Here is a 23,095-nt window from a genome sequence, read left to right as displayed (position 1 = left end):
CACAATAATTTAAAGTGCAGCTGCAGACCCTGACTCGGGAAAGCACTTGAGCACATGCTTAACTTTAAGCAGAGAAAAACTGAGTTCTCTCAATTGGGGCCTTAAGAGTTATAAAAATCATCACAGGGTTTCATTTCTACAGTGTGTTACTAATTTTCTGTATCAAGTGTGCTCTGTCTACAAGTGAAGGAACGTTCTAGGTGTCAGAGAGGAAAGGAAAGAGAGGAGCTCTCTCCCCCTTGGAGTGCAGCGATGTTACAGATAGCACCCCCAGAGCATGTTAAAACCACCTTGGGGAAATGGTCTTGCAAACAGGTTGCACTGGACTGACTTGCCACCAGCATAGATGGCCATGTCTGTGTTTCCATGCATGTATCCAGAGAGGCATGGAAGAGACATCTTGTATAACCATATTCAATTAAAGGGATTTCAAGATCACTTCTAGTTTTGTCAACCCCAAAGGTTCAAAATGAGGAGTCAGGTCTCCCTAATTAATAACATTTTAAACAAGGAAATATTGGGCTTTTTTTATTTGCCTTCTGGCATTTGATTTTTATTGGGCTCATGTTTTAAAGCTTTTCATTGCTACCATCAGGGCTAGAAACTTTTTTTTTCCCCAAATGAAAGCTGAGTTTCTTCTGTGATCATGTGTCTCAGGATAAAAAAAAACAAGAGATTTATCAACACTGACTCCTGAAACAATTTTTAACATTGCCCATTTTGCAAGGCACATTGAGTCTTTAGTAAGAAACCATAAAAGCAAGGAAGAATTCAAGATTTCACATCAGCAATGGAAACAGTCACCAAGGGGGTCACATGGGGAGGTCAAGAGCTAGGAACACAAAAGACAGGCACAGATACCACTTCAGTATGGGTGTGGTGCTATATATTGTAGAGAATTGGGGGCAGACGCTCCACCTGTGTCGTCCGTTGTAACTCCCCCAAAATCAACGTGGGACAGAGTTTTCACCGGGCCTTGAAATTTAACTAACCAGAGCTTAGAGCTTTTATATACTATTGTGTCAACTTCTCAGCGTCCTTCCTCCCAGGCTCGCCAGATTCACATGGATAACAGATAAACCGAACTACATTCCAGCCAGGGTGGAATTTGTTTTCTTTTCATTAAAAATAATAAAAGTTCCATTTCAGTGCTGCAGGAGCATAAACTCCATAAATCCTATTGCAGTCAGGATGCCACAGGGGGGTTCTTTGAAGGGAAAAAATGTTGTTATGTACAGAAACCTGAAACGAATGCCCTTGTTTTTTTAAATTTTTGCTCTGATGAAACGAGGGTGAGACCTTGGAGGCGGTGTGTGTGTGCTGTTGTGCAAACTGGAACCTCTAACAGCCGGGGTGGGGAACCTTTTCTGGATGGGGAGGGAGCCCCTGACCCACAGAGAAAACAGTCGGTGGCCCCGACTGAGAAGCGAAAAGACACTCCCCACATTCTCCTCACACACCAGAACATAGGGGGGCCCAGCTTGGTAGATTTTGTGTGTTCCAGCCCTATGATGGGGCACCATATGCATTTGCATGGTGAGGAAGCTTGACATCTCTCATCTACCAGCCCACACTGTACTTGAGCTAAGAGAGAGGACTTCAGTATGTAGGGCTGTTACACTGAGTGACATCTCACTCCTCAAATCATAGCACTGATTTCACTAGGTAGCAGAATCTGAGGAAAACAGTCTATTCCAAAGTTTGTTTAAGTTATTGCAAAGATTCCCATTAACCCTGGCTGCTCCTAGATGAGACCCTAAAAGGGTCAATAGAATTTATGCGGTGAAAGGCCTACCATAAGATATACAGGCTGATGGCTGATAAACATGATAAACATCAGATAAACATGGCTGATGTTACATTATTATTAAGACTGTAACTTTTTCACATTCTGAATTCTGAGCATTTGCAACTTGAAACCTTAACAGTATAAAATGTCTCTTTACATCTATTTTCTAGATCGATTTCTTTCTAGGGCATTAGGAGATACTGGACTTTTACTCAGCAAAGATAAACTTCTTGTACAAATAGGAAGTCTGTCTGCCTTGCTTAAGTTTTTACTGCACCTTTGTGACGCTTGATAAAGTGATTTGTGTGTGTATATTCAGGTATGGCACAAGGAGACTGTAGATCACCAGCCATACAGTAAGTGAGAATGGCCTATAGCTACGACCAGCAGCTCTTTTTCTGCTTTGGTGAATTCTTAATGCCGGAAGCAAAAGTTTTGATGAGATTTGTACTGATCAGTTGTATCACAGTGCCCTGAAAAGTGCTATATCACAGACCTGAAAAGTGAGCAATTCTGTGACTTGCCTAAATTCAATACTTCAACAAATAGGATCTGGATTCAATACCCCTCCCCCCTCTCTCACACACACATATTGGTGTTTGTTCATCCATGCTGTAGCTATTGAAAAAGGAGGAGTTGCAAACAAGAGTACAGCACCTCCGATACGTGCTCTGGAGGAGTAAGGAAATTCCCCCAGGTGATGAACATGGGTACTTACAGTGGTTGGGAAATAACGGCTGGTTTTGAATTTCTTCAGGGCCATCGAGCAGGTGTAGGTGCCAAAAAAGAGGATAAAAGACATGAGGGTGATGTCAGGGACGTATTGGCAGTTGTTGCCCTCAAGGTAGCCTCCATATTTCCAGCACTCCTTCTTTGTCAGAGATGACCAGTCGATAGTATTATTGTACTAAAGAGCAAAGAGAATATCCCATTAAGTTCTGCTCTATTAACTCTGCTCAATGCTAAAACAGCAACTGGAACAGCGAGCCATGGTGGATCCTAGGATGAGAATCTGTGCGGCTTAAGAGTAGCGGGTGAACATAAACTGGGCAGCAGAGCAGGGGCATGCGAATAAGGGAGCAACACAAATTCTGCCCCATATAATATGGAAGGCATTTGACAAACTTAATATCTGCGTTACAGTCTCGGTTATATCTCGCCACATAGCTCCATGCAGAAACAGAAAGCAAAGCTTTATTCTGCCCTTAGATTTTTAAATTGAAAATACAGTTCCGCGATATCAACCAGCACCACAAACCTCTTCGGTGAGAATATTGTTTCATCCCTGTCCTCTCCAAGGGGTGAGGAAAACTGCCTCAGTCTCACCGGCAGGGTCAACTCAGCCTGTAAGTCACATTCGTGGCCTGCCTGACCAAGCTGGAAACCACATGCGGAGTTCTCACGTGCATGTGGAACTACTGGCCCAAGATCCAAATGCGACGCTCAGATTTCCATTTTCTCTAGTTCCCTGTATCACCTAACCAAAACATACTCCTAGAGAAGGCACAGCTCACCGGCCTTCTAGCAGAAGAGACCCCAAGCCCTTCTTCAAAGTGGGCCCCAACACTGCCAGATGCGCTTTGATGGCAGGACACTTCCCCTTTAACCAGCTCAACAGTAGCACCTCAGACCTCCCTCCCCCCCCCCCCCAACTGAGGTCTGAGCATTGCATCAGCTTCACAAAATTCTCCTATTGTATTGGTCTGGGAAGAAGTATGTTGTGCTGCTCCAAAAGGAATAGGCCCTGATTAATTCAGGGTAATGTGAACAAGATGCTGGCCTTTAGACTCCTGGCCATATGTTGAAAAGAAAGCTATAATTCAGTTCTGGGGTCCCTCCATATATTCCGTAGATGCCCTCAGTTACCCCAGTATGCACAAAATGGCCAGGGAGCACCAGACTCTGGCCACAAAATGCACATCTCTGTAATCATATGAAACTGCGAAGGACAGAACAGCAAAATAATTCCCTCATCACACTTGTATTGGGCTTCATCAAGCAGTCTAAGCCTTCTATTTCTCGTGACTCATTTTAATGCTTCTGCATCTAGAACTGTTCAGAAAACCGTGATAGAAATGTAGCCGTGTTAGTCTGGTGTAGCTGAAACAAAAGACAGGATTATGTAGCACTTTAAAGACTAACAAGATGGTTTATTAGGTGATGCACTTTCGTGGGCCAGACCCACTTCCACAGATCAAATAGTGGAATATACGGTCATGCCAATTTTCTTCCACTATTTGATCTGAAGAAGTGGGTCTGACCCACGAAAGCTCATCACCTAATAAACCATCTCGTTAGTCTTTAAAGTGCTACATAGTCCTGTTTTTTGTTCAGAAAACTGTCGCTGTCCACAATAAAGCAGCCACCTCCTTTGAGAAAATGTGAGGTATGATTTCACTGACTTTAGTTTAATTAACATTGACAAATTAAATGCAAAAATAAATTGGCCTAAATCTGGCGCACAAAAAAATCTATGGCATTCTTTCCCAAGTGGAGCTAACCAATACTTGATGGGATAAGCTGTCCTCTTTTATACACAGCTGTGAGAGTCCCTGATGTTCAGCTCTGCTGTACCACACAAAGACCCTGGCAGGAGGGATTTAGTGGCAATATACAAAACACAATTTGACTTTCCGTTTTCGGACCATTAGAAAAGCACAGGAGGGAATGTTTCTGTACTGAATCTTAAGGCATTCCCTGCCACAGTGTTTTAAAGCACCAGTTCACCCGGCACTCAGTACAACTCCTACTAAAAACAAATATTTCCACTGACTTCTATGGGATTTGAAATTATAGTAGCACTGGAAAACATTCTCCATGTGAGCAAGTCTTTATTGTATACACAGGGACTCAAATATTAAAAAACAGATAATATTGTAATTCCCAAAAAGGAACACAATTTGTACTTAAAATGACAGTATAGACTCCTGATTTTCTTGTGTGGTTAGGTCAGAAAAATCAACAGTTTTCCAAAACTCCGAGATTATGGAGTTCTCTTCTCCTCTCCCTATATGTGCATAATTCCCAGCAATGTTTATGCCGTGTGAAGGGAAGAATAAATATGAATGCAAAAGGAATGAAGAATCAAAAATGTGCATGTAAACTATCAAAGAAAACTTGTGATAAACAGGTGGGGGCAGTTTAAAACAGACACGGTCTACCCAAAATACAGCTACACCTATCCCCAAGCCTACTGTCAATTCTGGGGAGAGTTTACAGTCACAATTTCCTATTTGAAAAACACATTTTCTGCCTTAGTGCTGTGTACAAAATCCAAATGGAGGAAACAGACTATAACAGAAGCAGTGAAATTAGCACTATACAAACTGTTGTCAAATGCACAGACTCCACAAACAAGCAAAAAGAGAAGACCATTCATCTTTTTAGTTGCAGGAATCCTAGATGTTGTTTATTACTACAGTCGACTGCAATAGGAGATACAACATTATGATATTCCCTTACACAACCACACAAGGAATCAGGGAAAAAAATCAGTTGCTTAGAAGAGGGATGCTGAACTAGAAGACAGACAAAATTGTACCAGAAACCTTGCAGATATTTTAAATGTAGGTAATTTAAGGCCCGCCAGACATGCCGTTGGAGGATATATACATGTAACCATAGCATGTGTCTATTAGTAGCACATACACCTATACACATGCATCAGTGTACATCAGGCATGCAACCAAACACTGACCACATAGCAGATTATGTTGGAAGGCCGCTGGTATTAAATTGCAGCTTCCTCAGCAAATTTCACCAATCCAGAAAGTTGTAGTTGAACTGAGGTGTGATTTTGCTGACAATGATGGCGGCGTGGGGGAGGGGAAGACCCCCGGTCAATTATCCATCTGACAGGGTGCTGCCACCTTTGCTTTCTCAGCACTGCTTTTCTCTGCACTGCTTTTCTCTGAAGCACAAAAGAAGCAAAAAATCTGTTCCCCACCAACAGGGTTTCTCCCTATCTGCCTGGACTGCTAGCTTCAAGCCTGGAACAGTGGGGTGGGGAGGGTGAATATTTACCGAGCAGGAATATCAAGACAGAAGTAAGATCAGCTGCCTGCCTCCCACATGCTGATTTTGAAGGTGCCACAGGACTCCTCACTGTGTGCAGACACACACTACCATGGCCACCTCTCTGAGACTATTCCTGGAGCATTAAACCATGAGATCTTGGACTCCAGTGACTTCATGAATGAACAACTATGGAGCACGAACTGAATGTTTCAAAGAAAATGAGGATTCAGGTCAGAGATGCACCAGAAAAAAAAAAGGTTTACTCTCGAGCCTTTTCCCCATTACCACCAAACACACACCCAGCGTCAGAAGCATTTGTCATTAAAAAGAATCACTCCAGAGGCAGCGCATTTGAAACTGACAGGTACAATGAAGGACCCTGTACTCTGAAGTACCACAGCCCATTCATAGATTTAAAATAGATGTGACTTGGCTGCATTGCCTTTCCCTAAAGAATCACAATGTTTTATTAGGGAACAAAACCTATTACAAATTTCCCACAGAATTAAAGAGTACAAAGTGGAAATTCTGAACCTCCAAGGGAAAGGAAAAAGCTGTTGGTACTAGATATTGGTTGCACACTGTTTGATAAGTTATGGAACTTCTTAAATAAGTTAGTCTATTCAATAATTACTATGTTAGCCTTTGATAGGTTTTTTTTCCCCCTTACAAGTCACGTTTAGTAACTTCTGTTTGTGTCACTATACTGCTACCTTGTACTCTTCGTTTTGGTTTTTTTGACTTGCACTGCTATTCGTTTTGGTTTTTTTGACTTGCACTGCTACTGTTTTTAAGATAACTTTATACTTTATCCACATTGAATATATTTGATTTAATGCAAAAATGCACTAATATGCTAAACAGAGATGAAGAGAAAAGTTGGGGGTGATGGTAGATGTATATTTTCATTCTAATTTTGCTTTAGTATGCGATCACAGGCATTGAGGTTTCACTGAAGGGAAAAAACACTTATTTTTAAAATTATAAAGTCAACCTGTAGGTGATCAGGTTTCTCTTTTTGGGAAGAGGAGATTAGGTCCATGCTGTGACCAGTTCTGTTCAATATCTTCATCAACTATTTACATATTGGCATAGAAAATACGCTTATTAAGTTTGCAGATGATACCAAGCTTAGAGGGGTTGCAAGTGCTTTGGAGGATAGGGTCATAATTCAAAATGATCTGGACAAACTGGACAAATGATCTGAGGTAAATAGGATGAAGTTTAATAAGGACAAATGCAAAGTACTCCACTTAGGAAGGAACAATCCGTGTCACACATACAGAATGGGAAGTGACTGTCTAGGAAGGAGTACAGCAGAAAGGGATCAAGGGGTCATAGTGGAACACAAGCTAAATATGAGTCAACATTGTGACACTGGCAAAAAAAGCAAAGGTGATTCTAGGAGGCATTAACAGGAGTGTTGTGAACAAGACATGAGAAGTCATTCTTCTGCTCTACTTTTCACTGATTAGGCCTCAGTTGGAGGACTGTGTCTAGTTCTGGGCACCATATTTCAAGAAAGATGTGGACAAATTGGAGAAGGGCCAGAGAAGAGCAACAAAAATGATGAAGGGTCTAGAAAACATGAGCTATGAGGGAAGGCTAAAGGAATTGGGCTTGTTTAGTTTGGAAAAGAGAAGACAGGGAGGCTATGATAGCCATTTTCAAGTATCTAAAAGGGTGACGGGGATTGTTCTCCTTGGCCTCTAAGGATAGCACAAGAAAAAATTACCTTAAGGTGCATCAAGGGAGGTTTAGGTTGGACATTAGGAAAACTTCTTAACTGTCAGGGTGGTTAAACACTGGAATAAGTTGCCTAGGGAAGTTGTGGAATCTCCGTCACTGGAGATATTTAAGAGCAGGTTAGACAGACACCAGTCAGGGATGATCTAGACGGTACTGGGTCCTGCTGTGGGGGCAGGAGACTGGACTTGATGACCTCTCGAGGTCCCTTCCAGTTCTAGTGTCCTATGACTCTATGATTACAGGGGGTTCCCTTTCCAGCTATGAGATTAGACTGCAAGCCCCAAGAGTGCAAGACACGGGCCAGCAAAATGACCTTCCACCGTGGCTGGCGTTCAGCGGGAGCACATTGGCAAGGGTTCTGCACAAGGGGACGCAGGAGGAGAGCTGCCTTTTTCTGATGTAAGTGGGATGTCAGCTGCAAGAAGCGCCCTGAAGCGATCGCGCTTTGTCACAGTGCATTTTAAGATCCAGCACAATTGCTGCCCTGGCTAACTGTCTAGAAGGATTTATAATAAAGACTGTTCTTCCCGTTCTTAACATCTTCACGCACCCTTAATTTGTTTTCTTCTGAAACTAAAGAACTTTGGTGCTTGCAGAAAAACACTGAAAAGGGGCCAGCTGGCTAGCCTGGGTATTATTTCCCTACACTGGCACATGCAAGGGAGCAGGTATTAATCCCTGTGTCCAGCGTCCAACTCCCCAAGTTGGGAATGCTACCGTACCAGCTTATTCAGCTGCCATGCTGAGAGGGTGCCTGATGCGTCTCACTGCCTGTCTGATTTAGGAGAGATGGTGATTGGCTCTGAAGTGAGCACTGTCGGCTCTGGAGGATGTTAGCATGAGGGCCGTGAAGGGCAGGGGATATCTGGTGCTGTGGACCCCGTCCCACAGAAGAGCATCGGAAAATATGGACCTACTGGCTTATTTTTACCAGCTTCTTGTTCTGAACAGGGCCTTTTTTAATGTCTTCAGCCCCCTAAATTAGTCACTTTCTCCTTATGCATTTATTCAGCCTTTCCCCAAGAGTGACAGTCCAATGCAAAACCCACAAATAGCATGAAGAGCTGCTCTCGTTAATGAAACTAAAGTAACAACTGGTGTTCTTTTCCTGACAGGCGGCCTCCGGAGCCTTGACAGGTAGTGTTGTACCAGCGCTTGGGGCTGCTCATCACTTGTAAAAGCATCATTTACTATGAAGGGAAGCTGAACATGTAGGACCTAATTTTCAGTCCCAGTGGAAGAGCAGAACTCCGCTGCTGAAGTACCACAGGGACTACACATAGGCACCCTAACAGAATGACAGCACACTAAAAAGGAAGCACGGGGAATGGAGTGTGACCTCACTTCTATTCTCAGCTCTGCTATCAAGCTACTGGGTAACCTTGGGCATGTCACTTGAACTCTGTCACCTCCCATCCACACTCCCTTTGTCTTGTCTATTCAGACTATAAACACCTCAGGGCAGGGACTGTCTCTTATTACGTGTTTGTACAGCACCTAGCACAGCAGAGCCTCAATTTCAGTGGAAACTACTGAAACTGAAGAAAACCCAGGTAGCAGCTCTGCATTCTTAGGTAAAGTGTCCTGTAAAAAAACATTTTTCATTCAGAAAAATCAAAAGTTTGAAACCGCCAAGTTTTATTTTATTTCTCCCTCTATTCCATTGTTAGCTACAGCAAATATTACTAATACTTAAAAAAAAAAATTAAAACCACGAGTTTGTAATAGGAGAACTAGTACCATAGTCCATGTTAAGATGTTTGTAACAACGGCCTGTTATATCGTTTGGCGTTCCACAGTTTAGAAAGAAATCACTGGAAATACAGAGAGCTTGAGCAGTTGCAAGTGTCCATTTATTTCATAACCCAGAACTAACTAGAACAGTGTTTCTTAAACTTTTTAAGATGGAGGAACACCAAACAATTTTTTTTTTATGGAGGAACACCAAGGACTTTTTGTTGAACATTTAAAAAAAAAAAGGGGGGGGGGGTGGACAGGGAAAAGTTATTGAGGAAAAAAAAATAGGGTCGGGGGGGAGCTATTGAGGGGGAAAAAGGTCACTTGTCCCTTTAAGGGTGGCCATTTTGAACTCTGTTGTTCTCCACGGCATACCGGTGTGCCACAGAACACGGTTTAAGAAACACTGAACTAGAACTAGCTCAGACAGGTTGGGCTGACCTCTAACCTATGTCTACACAGCAGCCTTATTTCAGAATAACTGATGTTATTCCAAAATAACAGTCTGCTTTCTACACAGCAAACAGTTACTTCAACATAATATTGAAGTAGTGTCAAGCTGGAGGACTTCTTACTCCAACTCCTGTTTACCCTCATTTTACGAGGAGTAAGAGAAGTCGGAGGACTTCCTGCTGTGTAGACAGCCCCAAAAGCTGAAATAAGCTATTTTGACTTAAGCTACTGCTTTAGCCCTGCTATGTAGACGTTCCCCTAGTGACCTAACTCAGGTACTATAACAACAAGATCTATAGTTACAACCACCCAATACATAATATTGCCCTTATCATATCTGCATGGGAAGGGCCCCTGCACAATTGCAAGGATAGGACCTGCTGTTTGCAAGTAATTAACAGCACAGCGGCATTAACATCTGGAACAGCTAATTTGTTCATCCCACCCATTAAGCCAAAGGTAACACTGTGAGGATATTAAGAATGTCCACACTCTTTTTATAGCACAATGGGAGAGCAGAGCACTAAGAGACATCAACGACCACCTCCCCACACTAACGCTTTTAAGCTCTAAATGAAAAACAAACATACAAGGGCAGGGAAGAAGGATGCAACATGATACCATGCAGTTCTAACTGTTGAAGTCTGCGCACATCTCACGAGTTCCACTAGCGTTTCAGATGGGGGGAGGTCGTACAGAATTATAATGTATTTTGTAAAATTGTGCAGACAAAGGTGTATACGGGATCAGCTAGTGGTTGGAGGCTAAAACGAGCACCCCTCTGTGGGTAAACCACCTACCAGAGGTGTACAAATGGTACTGCAAGTAAGAGGAATACTTAACAAAATAAAATTTAGTTGTAAACGGCTGAATCCACTGCATCGCAGTTATGAGGGATAATAAACTCCCTTTCACCCCATGCCACCTTTCTCCAAGCAAGACCATGGTCTCAAACTGCAAGTTGTGTGTCACGTGTTCCCAGAGCAAGACTGGAAAAACAGAGTAACCATCCAGTACGGGGCTGTGATCTGGTTATTTTAATACACGGAACAATAACTCCCTCTCGGGCCCTTTGCAATGGGACACATTGCTTAGAAACTGTTCTCTATTTTTGACCTTTTTTTGGGGTGGGAGGGGGGAGAGGAGGAGTAAAAGCATCAGAAGTGAATAGGTGCCGGCCTATTCCAAACACATAATTGAACAGCACACTGAGGGTTTCAGTGCCTGTTTTCCTGGAAGGCTTACTTAGGGCATGTCTACACTTACCATTTAAAGTGCAAAGAGTCCTTTTGCGTCAAAATTGTGGGTGCGTCTATACTTGCCAATGACTTTTTACAGTGAAACTCAGAAGTTTTACCACAAAAAAATAATAAAATAAAAATCATCTCCATGAGAGGCGTACAGCTCTTAAGCTATATATACACAGCTTCCCTCTTTTGCAAAAGCCTATGCAAATAAAGCATGGATTAGCATATTGTCGCACTTCATTTGCATAATTAATTAGGAGCTGTTTTTACACAAGAGCCATTCTTCCCGAAAAAATGAGGAAGAATGGCTCTTATGTAAGAGGGGGCTTTTGCGCAAAAACAGCTCCTAATTAATTATGCAAAAGAAGTGATGCAATATGCTAATCCATGCTTCACTTGCACAGGCTTTTTCAGAAGAGGGAAGCTGTGGAGAGGTAGCCCCACTGATGATGCTTTTGCAGAGACATGCAAATGAAGGAATGTTCTTTCTGTTTACATAGCTTTTAGCCTACGGGAGCATATCCCATTGTACCTAGGCGATCCCTCTGGCCAGCAGCTATGTACCCTGTAAAGCCCTGGAAACTTTGAAACTCCCCTTGATGTTTTCTTGGCGAGTTTTCTTCACAGCCCCGTACTTATCTGGCCACATGACAATGGCTACTCCACAGAGCAAATGATCCCCTGCATGGAGCAATGCTGAGCTACTGGAGCTGATCGGTGTTTGGGGAGAAGGGGCTGTGCAGAGACCCAGGATGCCCCAGGATTAGAGTCCTCCCCCCACCTCCCACTTCCCTCAATACCTATCAAAATGGAGAGAGCTGCCCTGTGGGATAGCTGTCTTCGTGGCGCTGATCTCGGTAGTGATGGAAATGCTGCAAATGTAAACACTCTGACACCTGTGGAATTGAATACACAACCAGCGCTTTTCTTTTACCAGTTGCTTATCACCAGTGAAACTGACAGTGCAAAAACTCTGCAAGTGTAGACATAGCCTTACCGTCTCAGCAGAGGAACTGGTCAGCCAATCCACTGATGCTGCCGTTGTCTCATTAAATAGTGAACTGTTATCTGCAAGAAAAGAGACATAAAATGAAGCATTGTGACTGTGGTGTTTATACTGCTAAGAATGGAAACAAATTTAAGATCTTAAAAACCTCTCTCTCTACCTTATCAAAGTAGTAGCTAATAATATTTGTTGTCTTCCCAGTGCTGGTGAGCACAGCCCAAAGGAATGCTTACATATGACCCACGAGTTCAGACGGCTTGCCTTTCAGCAACAGTTATCTTGAGGGGACTAACTCAAGCTTACTTCACTGGAGTTGCCTAGCTCAAGGGAGAGCAGCCAGATGGCACAAGGACACAGGAGCGACACCGAATGATTTCATCAGCTTCCCAGAGTAACTGGATGAACAGCTGATGAGTTGTTGTAACTCTACCTGCTGCATCCCCACAGCATTGGAAGTTTGAGCATCAGACGCACTCCAACTTTAGCACCTACCCTATGCCCTGATAGCCCGACATAAAGCACTCCCAAATCTGAGAGACAGATTTCTATGTGGGGACCGTCATCAAGTTAGGGACAAAATACCAGTATTAGAGCAAGCTATAACCTAAGTTAAGACATGTGCTCCCCCTTCCCCCCCCAAAAAAAATACAACAATGTATGAAAGGTCAGTACGACTTTATAATTAAACCTATACAACTGCTTTTGGCATTCACAGTAAAAAACAAAGTGAAACAATGCAATGGATTACTTCGCTATTCACGTGACAAGACTATGGAATTTCACTGGTATTTCACTATAAACTCAGAATTCATAAATACTCGCTTGTTCTAAATTTAAGCCTCTTGGCTAAATGATATGATACAATTATTACAAGTCTCAAAAATAAGTAAAGAAACAGTCAATGATACTAGACAGGAGCTCAGGAAAGAAACATAAAACTCCCACAGAGTCACATACTTAGGGCAGGTCTACACTTACCCGCAAATCGATCCCCTGGGGGTCGATTTAGCGGGTCTTTACCATTAAAGACCCACTAAATTAATTGCTCTCTTATTGACTCTGCTATTCCATTAGAACAAGAAGCATGAGGGAAGTCAATGGGAGAGTTTCCTTACATTGACCTCCCTCTGAAGACCCTGCAGCAATTCAACCTAAGGTACGACAAGCCCAGCTATGCTATTCACGTAGTTGGAGTTGCGTACCTTAGGTAGACATTGCCCAGTTGCATAGACCTGCCCTAGGGCAGAGTGTGAACTTTACCATTGTAGCATTACAAGTCTAATTTAACTTTATAAACCAATCGATAAGGAGCTGCTCCCGAAAATTATGCTTTCCTAGCATGTTTCTGTATGTTCCAAACCCCAAAGAAATACTTTTAACAATAAGAATGTTTCCTATATCATAGTGTGAATTGTACTGCATTAAAGAAACTGATCTGATAGGATTTTCTTTTATAGCACTTGGATAGCATGGCGGGCAGCCTAACTAAAGGGATATATTTAAATTTAGAATAGATTTCCAGTATCATGACAAGTGAGTTGTTCCCCTTCTCCTTGAGGAGTTACGTATTCCTGCTCTAAAATTTTGTATTCCAGATTTTGCACCAGGATTTCCATCAGGGTTGTATTTCATCCCCGTTGATAGGGATCTGGCATGGACACACGTTTGTATCTCAAATTCAAACCTATCTGATTGAAGGGATGAAATGTAAGATGTTGGGAGGATTTGGGCATGAAACATTCGCTTACTTCAACAGCAGCACTACAGAGCATGCAGTAAATGCTTCTTTTGGCATGGTTTCAAGCACTACAGTTCCTTTTCCAGCATCTCCACTCACGTCAAAATCCTATGTGCAGACTTGACACACCAGGTGAGAAAGGTCTTTTGCACAGAAGAGCTTGTTCCCCCAGAGCAGAAAGACACAAGAAGGTAGAGTCCAACAATTATAATCTTCTCAGCCTGAACTCTGCTCTAGCTCTCTGCAACCTTCCTCTTTCGTAGCATATGTGCTGTGTATTTGCTGAAGGACTTTTTTTTTACCTGCCCGGATGTTTTGCTCATCACTGTGGTATTTGCAAGCCTTATAAAAATCGAAAAGCAGTATGCTGCATTCCCTCGACTTCCTTTCAGCCCTGAAAACAAGGTTTGTCTTTGTTCTATCACCTGCAGCGATTCTTGTCCAGCTTTTCTTTTGTCCCCATTTCTTTCCCTGAGGTGGTAATTATAGGGGAAAGCTACAGTCAGGAGATGGGCCATATGAGGAATCCAGAAGGTAATACGATTCAATCAAGGCTGTTCTAATCTCTTGTAGCAGTTGTGGGTCAAGCACAGACAAATCCCTATTTCCTGCTCTTTCCACGTTTCTCTTGTTCCTGATGCCTATCGTGGTTATGGCACCGATGTGACCTCACTGTGACTGCAGAGAGAACCTGGATGCAGGCTCTTGGATGGCTGGAAGAACCGAGCCAGGAGACAGAATTAAATCCGATTTCTGCAGCAGTCGGGCATTTGAGCGGTGGCATTCATGCCTCCTTGTAATGCTAAGCCAGCAGGCAGACATGCTCTCCTCTGAAGAGCAGAGGCCTCTGAAGAGCAGCCCTGCTCATTGCTAGATTCAGGGCACTGCAGCAATCAAGCAAGGAGGTCATGAGTAGCATAGGCAAATTGCATTTGGGGCCAGGGCTGTCAAGATGTAGTGAGCGCAGCTTTGAGCTAGCTAAAGATGGAAGGTGCCTTTTATTTGGCCAGCAGCAGAGTCCGGAAGAGCAGTAAGCTTCAACATGGCCTTGACAGTCAGGAGAAGCATGGGAGCTTCACAGCCAGACCAGCTGCCTTTCCTCCAGGAAGCAAATGGGCTTTTTAAACATCTTCCATCCCTCCATCGCCCCCAACTCCCAAATTATACATTGGGTCACATTTTCTGTGTAACAGCCAGACTGGTCGAGCGTGAGGATCAAGCTCTTGAAGGGAAGCTCTCATGCAGTGCAGTCACATGCAGTGACTCCAGGGTACAAAAAACCTCGTTGGCGATTTGTACAATGTTATTTTTATTTATTGGGTGCCTTCTTTCTCCATCCACTAACACCAGACCAATCCTGCATGCGGTGAGAGACATCCCTCTATCCTCCAGTGTGAAGGCAGATAAGTGTTTCAGTGCCACCCTAGGTAGGGAAATTTCCATGGAAGAGATGTCACTTGCAGACTAATGCAGCCTTCTCACCTAAATCTAGTCCTTACTTGGCACTTGTACCATCCCCAATAGCTACAACTTGCCCAATGAGTGAGCTGGCTGTGTGCCAACTGAACAGATGGGCATGTGAGCCTAGGCAGACCGGGTGAGAGCATCAGCTATGCATGTGGAAGGCAGAACTCTAGGATGAGAGCATCGAAACGTCAGTCGTTCCGGCAACTGGAGCGGGAATCTCTGGTGAATGGGGCATTTAATTACTAATTAAGCTCCCAGTGATGTTAATTTAAAGGCGGGGGGTGGGGGGGCGGGAATCTTTTGTGGCCATAAGCATACGCAGAAGAGTGCCGGGAGGGTGAAGGAGAAAAATCAATGGCAACGAATTCCCTGTTAGCTCTTTGCAAGCAATGCCCTGCCAAAAGGTCCCAGATGCAATTCCATGGCAGTTTTCTTTTGTGGCCTTCTGAGGCTGCCGTGTGTGGAGCAGGATGTAATAAGTTACAACGCAGAGAGTGCTGGTTCAACAGCTCTGGAGCCAAATCTTAATTGCAACAAGAACAAAAACAAGCACAAGTATAAATCACAGTGTAAGCAAAGACCCCTCTCTCGCCGTCAGCTGCACTGACTAGCTACGGAGTCAATAAAACCTTTCCTGAACCTGCTTTACAAAAACAAACCTCTGCACCACAGTCGCTGGCAGTTTAGCGCTCTCTTGTATTTTCACTCCCAGTAAGATGTGATGTGTTCTACACGTGCAGGAAAGAACAGGGGGAAGAAATCATCGACTGCTGAGTTAGCCCAGCTCTGCACCGCCACGCTTACTGCTACACCTTCAGTTCTTCAGGGGTGTGAAAAAACACCCCCCTGTGCAATAAAAGTTTTGGCTCTGAAAAGTGCCAGTCTATACAGTGCTTTTTCGCGGGGCGCAGCGCTCCCTGTGATAAAGCTACTGCCCTCATCGGGGGGGGGGGGAGGGGGTTTAATTGCTGGAAGAGCTCTCCCCTGGCCTTAAAGAGTGACTACACTGCCTACGTCACAGCACTGCAGCAGAGGCAGTGCTGTGACGTAGGCAGTGCAGATATACCCCTACCCCAAATCCCCTGGAATTAGGAATCTCTTTTGGCTAATCTCTTTTTTCTTTTCCTTCCAGTATCGGATGCTTAAGGTAAAGTTGGAAAAATTGTGGAGAATTGGCTTTTATATTTTGGCTGAAAATAAAGTATTGTAATGGGTGTTCTAGCCCTGATTATGGTATTTTCCACTGCGAGGCTTTACAGTCCTGGGATGTGTCATGAGGACACTGTTAGGATCACCAGGATTCCAAGTTACGTTGGGCCAGAGTCTGATCCCTTTGCTCAGATTGAGTTGGACTTTCTCTCAGGCTGAATTTGAAGGAACTTTCTGCAGAGTAGGGGCTAGGGTACACTGACAACTTACCTCAGCAGAGCTCTATTGCTGAGGTGTGTGAAAAATCTACTGAGTCAGCTCCTGGTGCTGACGCTGCGTGAGGCCACGTCTCCACTTGCCGTGCTGGCAATTGATCTGCTGGCATTTGATTTAGCGGGTCTAGTAAGGACCCACTAAATCAAATGCCAAGGGTACCACTGATAAGCACCGGTACTCCTTGCAGTCACAAGGAGTAAGGGAAGCCAACCAGAACGTTTGCTCCTGTCGGCCTCCCACAGTGAAAATGGTGCCAAGCTCGGTTTAAGTTATGTTAACTCCAGCTATGTTATATACGTAGCTGGAGTTGCGTACTTAAAGCTGACCTTCCGGGTCTAGTATAGACCTGGCCTGAGTAAGAGGCATCATCTGCTGCCTGGGGTATGATTCATCATTGCCTTGTACCTGGTACAGTCATTGATTCAGCACAGAGTGGGTGAAAATCACCACAGTAGCTTTTTATAATATTTTGTGGTAATATAAGTGTGAGACAGACAATGAAAAAATCTGGCTTTTTACATTTAATGAGCCTAGTGGTACAGAGTAAATCCAACCACCATATACAGGAAGGTTTCCAGAGTAAACAAACGAACTAGATAACCACATTTCTTTAAAAAAACCCAGTGTCCTAGCCTTTCTTGTTTTGCATGTCTCCTTTCAAACAGCCACCCCACTGCAGGTTTTCAGCTGCAATTCACCCGTGACTGCACCGCTTTTCAACTTTACTTACTAAAGACACTAAGCAGGGAGACTTACAATGACCTGGGTTTGTTTTTGCAACCGAAAAAGGAACCGTGTAAGGGGTACAAAGCTTAGGGAAAGGGCAACTGAAAGTCAAGACTGCATTGAGTGTTCCTCAAAACAGCCTATTCATCTGTGGCCATGCCACCTTTTCCCTTTGTAACCAACCCTTTCTCTGTTACATAAAGACTATACAAGAGGATTAAATACATTCCAGTGGAGTAAAATGGTTACTCGCCTTCTTGTAACTGTTGTTCTTCAAAATGTGGTGTTCGTGTACATTCCAATCAGATGTGTGCACACTCACATACATGATAGCTGGAAGATTTTTCCCATAGCAGCATCCATCAGGTCAGTCTGGGGACCCTCTGGAATTGTGCCTTCAGGGCACTCCATATAAAGCCTTACCACCCCCTCACTTCCTTTTCTCCGGCCGCTCCGACAGATGGGAAGGAAGGTGGGCACTGGAATGGACAAGAACATCTTGAAAAACAACAGGCAGGGAAAGATGAGTAACCATTTTCCTTCTTCAGATGCTTGTTTATGTCAGTTCCAATCACAAGCCCAAGTGTAGGTGGTGGAGATTTGTCTACTAACTGGAGCACTGCTTGTCCAAGGGCTGCATCCTCTTTGTCCTGCTAGGTAATGGTACACTGCATGGCAAAGGTGTGGATGGAGAACCGGGTCGCCACTCCGCCGATTTCCTGCTATGAAGGCCATTGATGATGCCCTGGTGGAGGTGCAGGAACTAGCACTCACGAATGTAGATGCCATTTTGCAAAGAGATGTGTTGCGATGACACAAGATGAACTTTCACTCTGCCTCTAACTGGACCGATTTTCTGAATGGTTTCATTCTCACAGTGTAAAGGGCCAGCACCCTGGGGGGATGAGGCTTAGGGTAGAAAACCAGGATGATGGCGTCCTGGCTGATGTGAAACTGCGACACAACTTTCGGGAAGAAAGTGGGACGAAGCCTGAGCTGCACCTTGTTCTTATAGACTGTAGGGAGGGTTGGACGTTAGGGCTTGAGCTCAGACATTCTTCTGGCCAAGATTATTGCTACCAGGAACACCACCTTGTAAGAGAGCTAGAGCAGGGAGCATATAGCCAATAGTTCAAAGGATCTGGCTGAGATCACAAACAGGGACAGGTTGAGGGATGGACATTAGGGTATAGCCTGTCAAGTCCTTGTAAGAACGGGCTGACCAGATGGTTAATCAACACAGTCCGGCTTTCAGCACCCAGGTCAAGATGGTGGCCATGTGAACTCTTATTGATGACAATGAAAGTCCCTGTAACTCCAGACAACGGAGGTAGACATAAAAACTAGGAGTCACCAAATGAAATTAATATGTAGCAGATTTAAACCAAACAAAAGGAAGTTTTTCTTCATGCAGTGCACAGTCAACCCGTGGAACTCCTTGCCATAGGATGCTGTGAAGACTAGAATTTTAACAGGGTTCAAAAAGAGCTAGATAAATTCATGGAGGTTAGGTCCATCAATGGCTATTAACCAGGATAGGTAGGAATGGTGTCCCTAGCCTCTGTTTGTCTGGAAATGGATGACAGGAGAGGGAACATATAATACTGGGCTAGATGGAACTTTGGCCTGACTCAGTTTGGCCATTCTTATGTTCTTCGGTAGTCCAGAATGAGTGGGACTAAGGCTAGCGGCAGGGATGAATGGTGCTGTACTAACCAGACTGACAAGCTCCTCTTCTTGGCAAGGTAGGTAGCTCGTCAAAAGGGTTTCCTGCTGACAACATGGACTTGTCCAACTTGCTCTGAACAGGAAAGCTCCATTGGGTTCAACCCATCATGAGGTGAAGCGACCCGGTGGTTGGGTGTTGGAGACAATTGTGCTGGTGTGTCAAAAAGTCTGGGAAGAGCAGCAGTGTGGAGGGATGTGTGCCATTGCTGATGGGGCCAGGCTGCTGCTATCAATGTGATCCGAGCTCATTCCCTCCGGATTTTGAGGAGAACCTTGTGAACGAGCAGCATGGATGGAAAGGAGAGAACCTCCCTAATGGAGGAGAAACATGTTCATGCTGGATTTTGCAAGAAGCAGAACTTCTGGCACTCTGGTTGAGTCGCATGGCGAACAGGTCTATCTGGGAAAACTCCGAAACCTGGAAGTTTGAAATCACAACGTCTGGGCAAAGGGACCACTTGTGGCTCTGAAACGACCAGCTGAGATGGTCCGCCAGCTCATTCTGTAGGCTGGGGAGGTACACTGTTTGTGGGTGTGTTGCATATTCTACGTACAAGTCCCACATTATGAGGGCTTCCTGGCACAGGAGAAAGGAGCTTACACCCGTATGTTAATAAAGAACATTGCTATTGTATTATCCGCTATGACTGATACGCACTGTCCTATTAAGTAGGCCCAGAAGGTCTGACGTGCTAGGTGCACTGCTCTCTGTTCTCAGACGTGGATGTGGAGGGGCAGGCCCATCGGAAACTAAAGTCCTGCAGTCTCCCTGATGTGCTCTCCAGCCCAAGTCTGCTGTGTCGGTCACAAGTGACATAGTTGTGCAGCAGTGAAGGGAACTCCTGAGCAAGTCTCCTGAGGGTTGAGCCAGCACAGGAAGGAACTGAGAACCAGGCCAGGAAGGGTCACGACCCTGTCCAAGCTGTCCCAGGCTGGGCATTACACTGACGCAAGCCACGATTGAAAAAGTCTGAGCTCAAATCTGGCATGCTGCACCACGTAGGTACAAGCAACAATGTGTCCGAGAAGCTTCAGGCAGTTTCCTGCTGTGGTGGTGGGAAAATAAGGCCTCCAATTAGATCCATCAGGACCTAGACCTTGCTTCTGGCAGGTGCACCCTGTCTTGGGTTGATCCCAGTTCTGCCCCTGTACACTTTGCTCCGGACAGGGGACAGAGTTGATTTTGCTTTGTTGAGGCAGAGTCCCAGCTCATTTAAGGTGGCTCTGATGAATCTGATCTAAGGTTCAACTTGGGCCCTGGAGTGGCCCTTACTGAACCTGTTGTCAAGGTACAGAAACACCCGCACCTGGTGCCTGTGCAGGAATGTGGTGACGACTGCAATGCTCTTGGGGAAGACTCCAGCTGCTGCTGATAGGCTGTGTGGAGGGACGGTAAATTAGTGGTGTGTAACAATGAACACAATCCTGAGGTCCTTCCTGTGGGTCTGAGCGTTTACAATATGAAATTATGCATCCTCCAAGTTGAGGGCGGCCTATCAGTCTGCTGGATCCAGTGAGGGGATGATGGAGGCCAAAGAGACCATGTGGAACTTGAGTTTCTTCACAAACTTGTTTAGTTCTTACTGATCTGAGATGGGCCAGAGACCACCTTTGGCTTTCAGTATTTGGAAATGCCAGGAATAAAAGCCCTCACCCCTGTGCTCCTGAAGAACCTCCTCTCCGCTCTTCCTAGAGATAGGAGCAACTGCACCTTCCGGATAATGAGCTGCTCATGGGAAGGGTCACTGAAGAAGGAAGGAGAGGGAGGATGGAAGGGCAGGAAATCAAAAATTGGAAACCACCCTGCTAATAAGCTTCAGTTCAGACACAACCCAAAGGCCCAGCTACAGAGATTAAGAGCAGCCCACTTAATCTCAGCCAAAGGGCCAGGGTAATCGACAAAGGTGCCAGTGAATGCCAGTTGCTGTTTTCCAGGAACAAGACATGCACATTACTCTCCCGGCTTCGCTGAGCCTGGTGTAAAACCTGGGGCAGATTATTTTCTTCTTCCCTCCAGATGAGGTTTCTTCTGTCCATTACTCACGACAGCGTGGGCTGGGAAACGTCAACACTTTCCCATGCACCCTGTTTGCCTTTGTTCCACTCACAACGCTTCAGCCAAAGACCTGTGACGCAGCATTCCTTCGGGTATGGCAGATTTACCAGCAGGTGTACGCAGGAGTGAGCAACACTGCTCAATTAGCTGGGAGATCCCAGAAGATTGAGGTATTTCTCATCAGGCCCGTTGAGCACTCTGACTGGGCGACCACCGGTGCTATCTTGTCACTCTTTTCAATGACATGGGGCTATTAGGAGCCGGGAAGCAATGTTCCTTCTTTTTTCTTTTTTTTTTTCCATCCACAGGTGGAATATATTTTGTTCTGTGCACCAAAGCATGTGCAGATGTGCACCACCTATACAAACACAGGCTGCCGGCTGTTGGAAGCAGTGGGAAACTCCACCAATCGGCTGAGTGGCATTTGACTCCCTCCCAGGTGGCCGCCCAAGCACTCAGCTTACAGGAAAACACTGGCGGGCAGCTAGGAACATTGGGAGCAGTGTTTTGGTAACATCCAGTTTTGTAACTCCCTTTCCACTGATCCCGCAGGTGAGTTGAAATCACTGGCCCCACCGGTGGAGGAACATAGTTGAGAGCTAGCAGATCAAGGCACAATCTAAATAAGACCAGAAGCAACATTGGCAGGTTAGGAGAATCAACTAGAAGCTATGACAGGGATTCCTTCCTCCTTCTTGATGAAAGGGCAGTGCCTGATGCTTGCAGCAGAATTCATAATTTGCAGGTCTGATCGAACAGTTGCATGTTGACAACCGTGTTGCAGTGGAGGTCAGGACTGGCTGTTTTTCATTTATGCCTGGGCACAAAGGCTTGTGGTTCAGAAACAGATCCGTGGTAATGTCACCCAGGCATTTACACGGATTGGCATGCAAGTCTGCAGGAACGAGAGAGAATATCCTCCACAACTGTCCCTTAAATAAGGGACGTGCTAACGTTAGGTATGGTGGGGAGGCGGCTTGATCATGAGGTTTTCTAATTCTTTTTCTATTAACGACGCTTCCTTGTTCAAAATGTCACAATCTCCCTGTGTGCAGTTGCTAAGACATCATTACATACCATGCTGGTGCTGAAAAACAAGTCACCTGCCAGTTTAAATATTATTTACTCAAGGACTACATTCTTTTGCTAGGAAGGCATGTTGGGATGAAAGACCTGGTTTTTATTGTTATAAGAGTACGCTGGCTATAAAGACAACTGGATTCCTTTAAAATAATGTGTCTGTTTTCTCCCAAAGAGCATTAAGGTTATAGGATGAGACTTTCAGAAGTGTCTAAGGGAGTTAGATGCCCAACTTTCAACTAGCTATGGACTAGTTCCTTACGGTTTATAGGTTCTTGTGAAGACACAGGATTGCACCAGGCAGACAGAACCAGGGCTCTGTTCCCCCTACACAGCAGGTGACACGAGGGGTGGGGAATATGCAACATCTCTCAAAGAAATGTAGCAGCTTGTGGGTTCCCCTGGGCATTATGTTTTGGGAGGCAGAGGGCCTTCAGGGCTCCCCCTCGAGCAGGGCTGAGCCCTAAAGATACAGCGGGACCCTAGAGGAAACAGACATACCTGGGCAACACACTGAGAAATCACGGACAAGTATTTGACAGTTTTTATAGACACTGTTTAGTGCACCCGGATTCCATACCTAATTATCTGGATGAAGTCAGTGCTCATAACAACGTGGCACATGGAAGGTTGGGCTCAAGCCAGATGACGGCGTAAGTCCACATTGTGAGGTTAACCAGGCCCATAACATCAACTCCTATACACCAGCCCTTTCCCAAGATGCGAGACTGCCAAGCCGTACAGCACGCTTAGGGTGTGTACCGAAATCTAGGACAGGGATGGGACCCACACCCGCAGCCTCTCATGAATTAAACAATGCCTGAATTCCACCAGAGTCTGGTGTGGAATCTCTCCAGGGGTTGATGTGAGAAACAAC

General features: G+C 44.8%; 1 protein-coding gene across 8 annotated transcripts in view; it reads right to left on the bottom strand.

Moving 5' to 3' along the window:
• Nucleotides 1-23,095, bottom strand: part of SLC4A4 (solute carrier family 4 member 4) — a 237,704-nt gene that overhangs the window by 31,814 nt on the left and 182,795 nt on the right. For all 8 annotated transcript variants that reach the window (XM_089778143.1, XM_089778146.1, XM_089778147.1 and 5 more), the window contains 2 exons: nt 11,990-12,060; nt 2,508-2,696 (listed from right to left, as the gene is read on the bottom strand). In XM_089778143.1, the coding sequence (XP_089634269.1) occupies nt 2,508-2,696; nt 11,990-12,060 (260 nt within the window). The remainder of the gene's footprint in view (nt 1-2,507; nt 2,697-11,989; nt 12,061-23,095) is intronic.

The sequence above is a fragment of the Pelodiscus sinensis genome, chromosome 4 (genome assembly GCF_052426305.1).
Source record: "Pelodiscus sinensis isolate ZL-2025 chromosome 4, ASM5242630v1, whole genome shotgun sequence".
In the NCBI taxonomy this organism is placed as follows: domain Eukaryota; kingdom Metazoa; phylum Chordata; order Testudines; family Trionychidae; genus Pelodiscus; species Pelodiscus sinensis.
The sequence above is the reverse complement of the archived record's forward strand: the minus strand, read 5'-3'. Positions and strand labels throughout refer to the sequence as shown.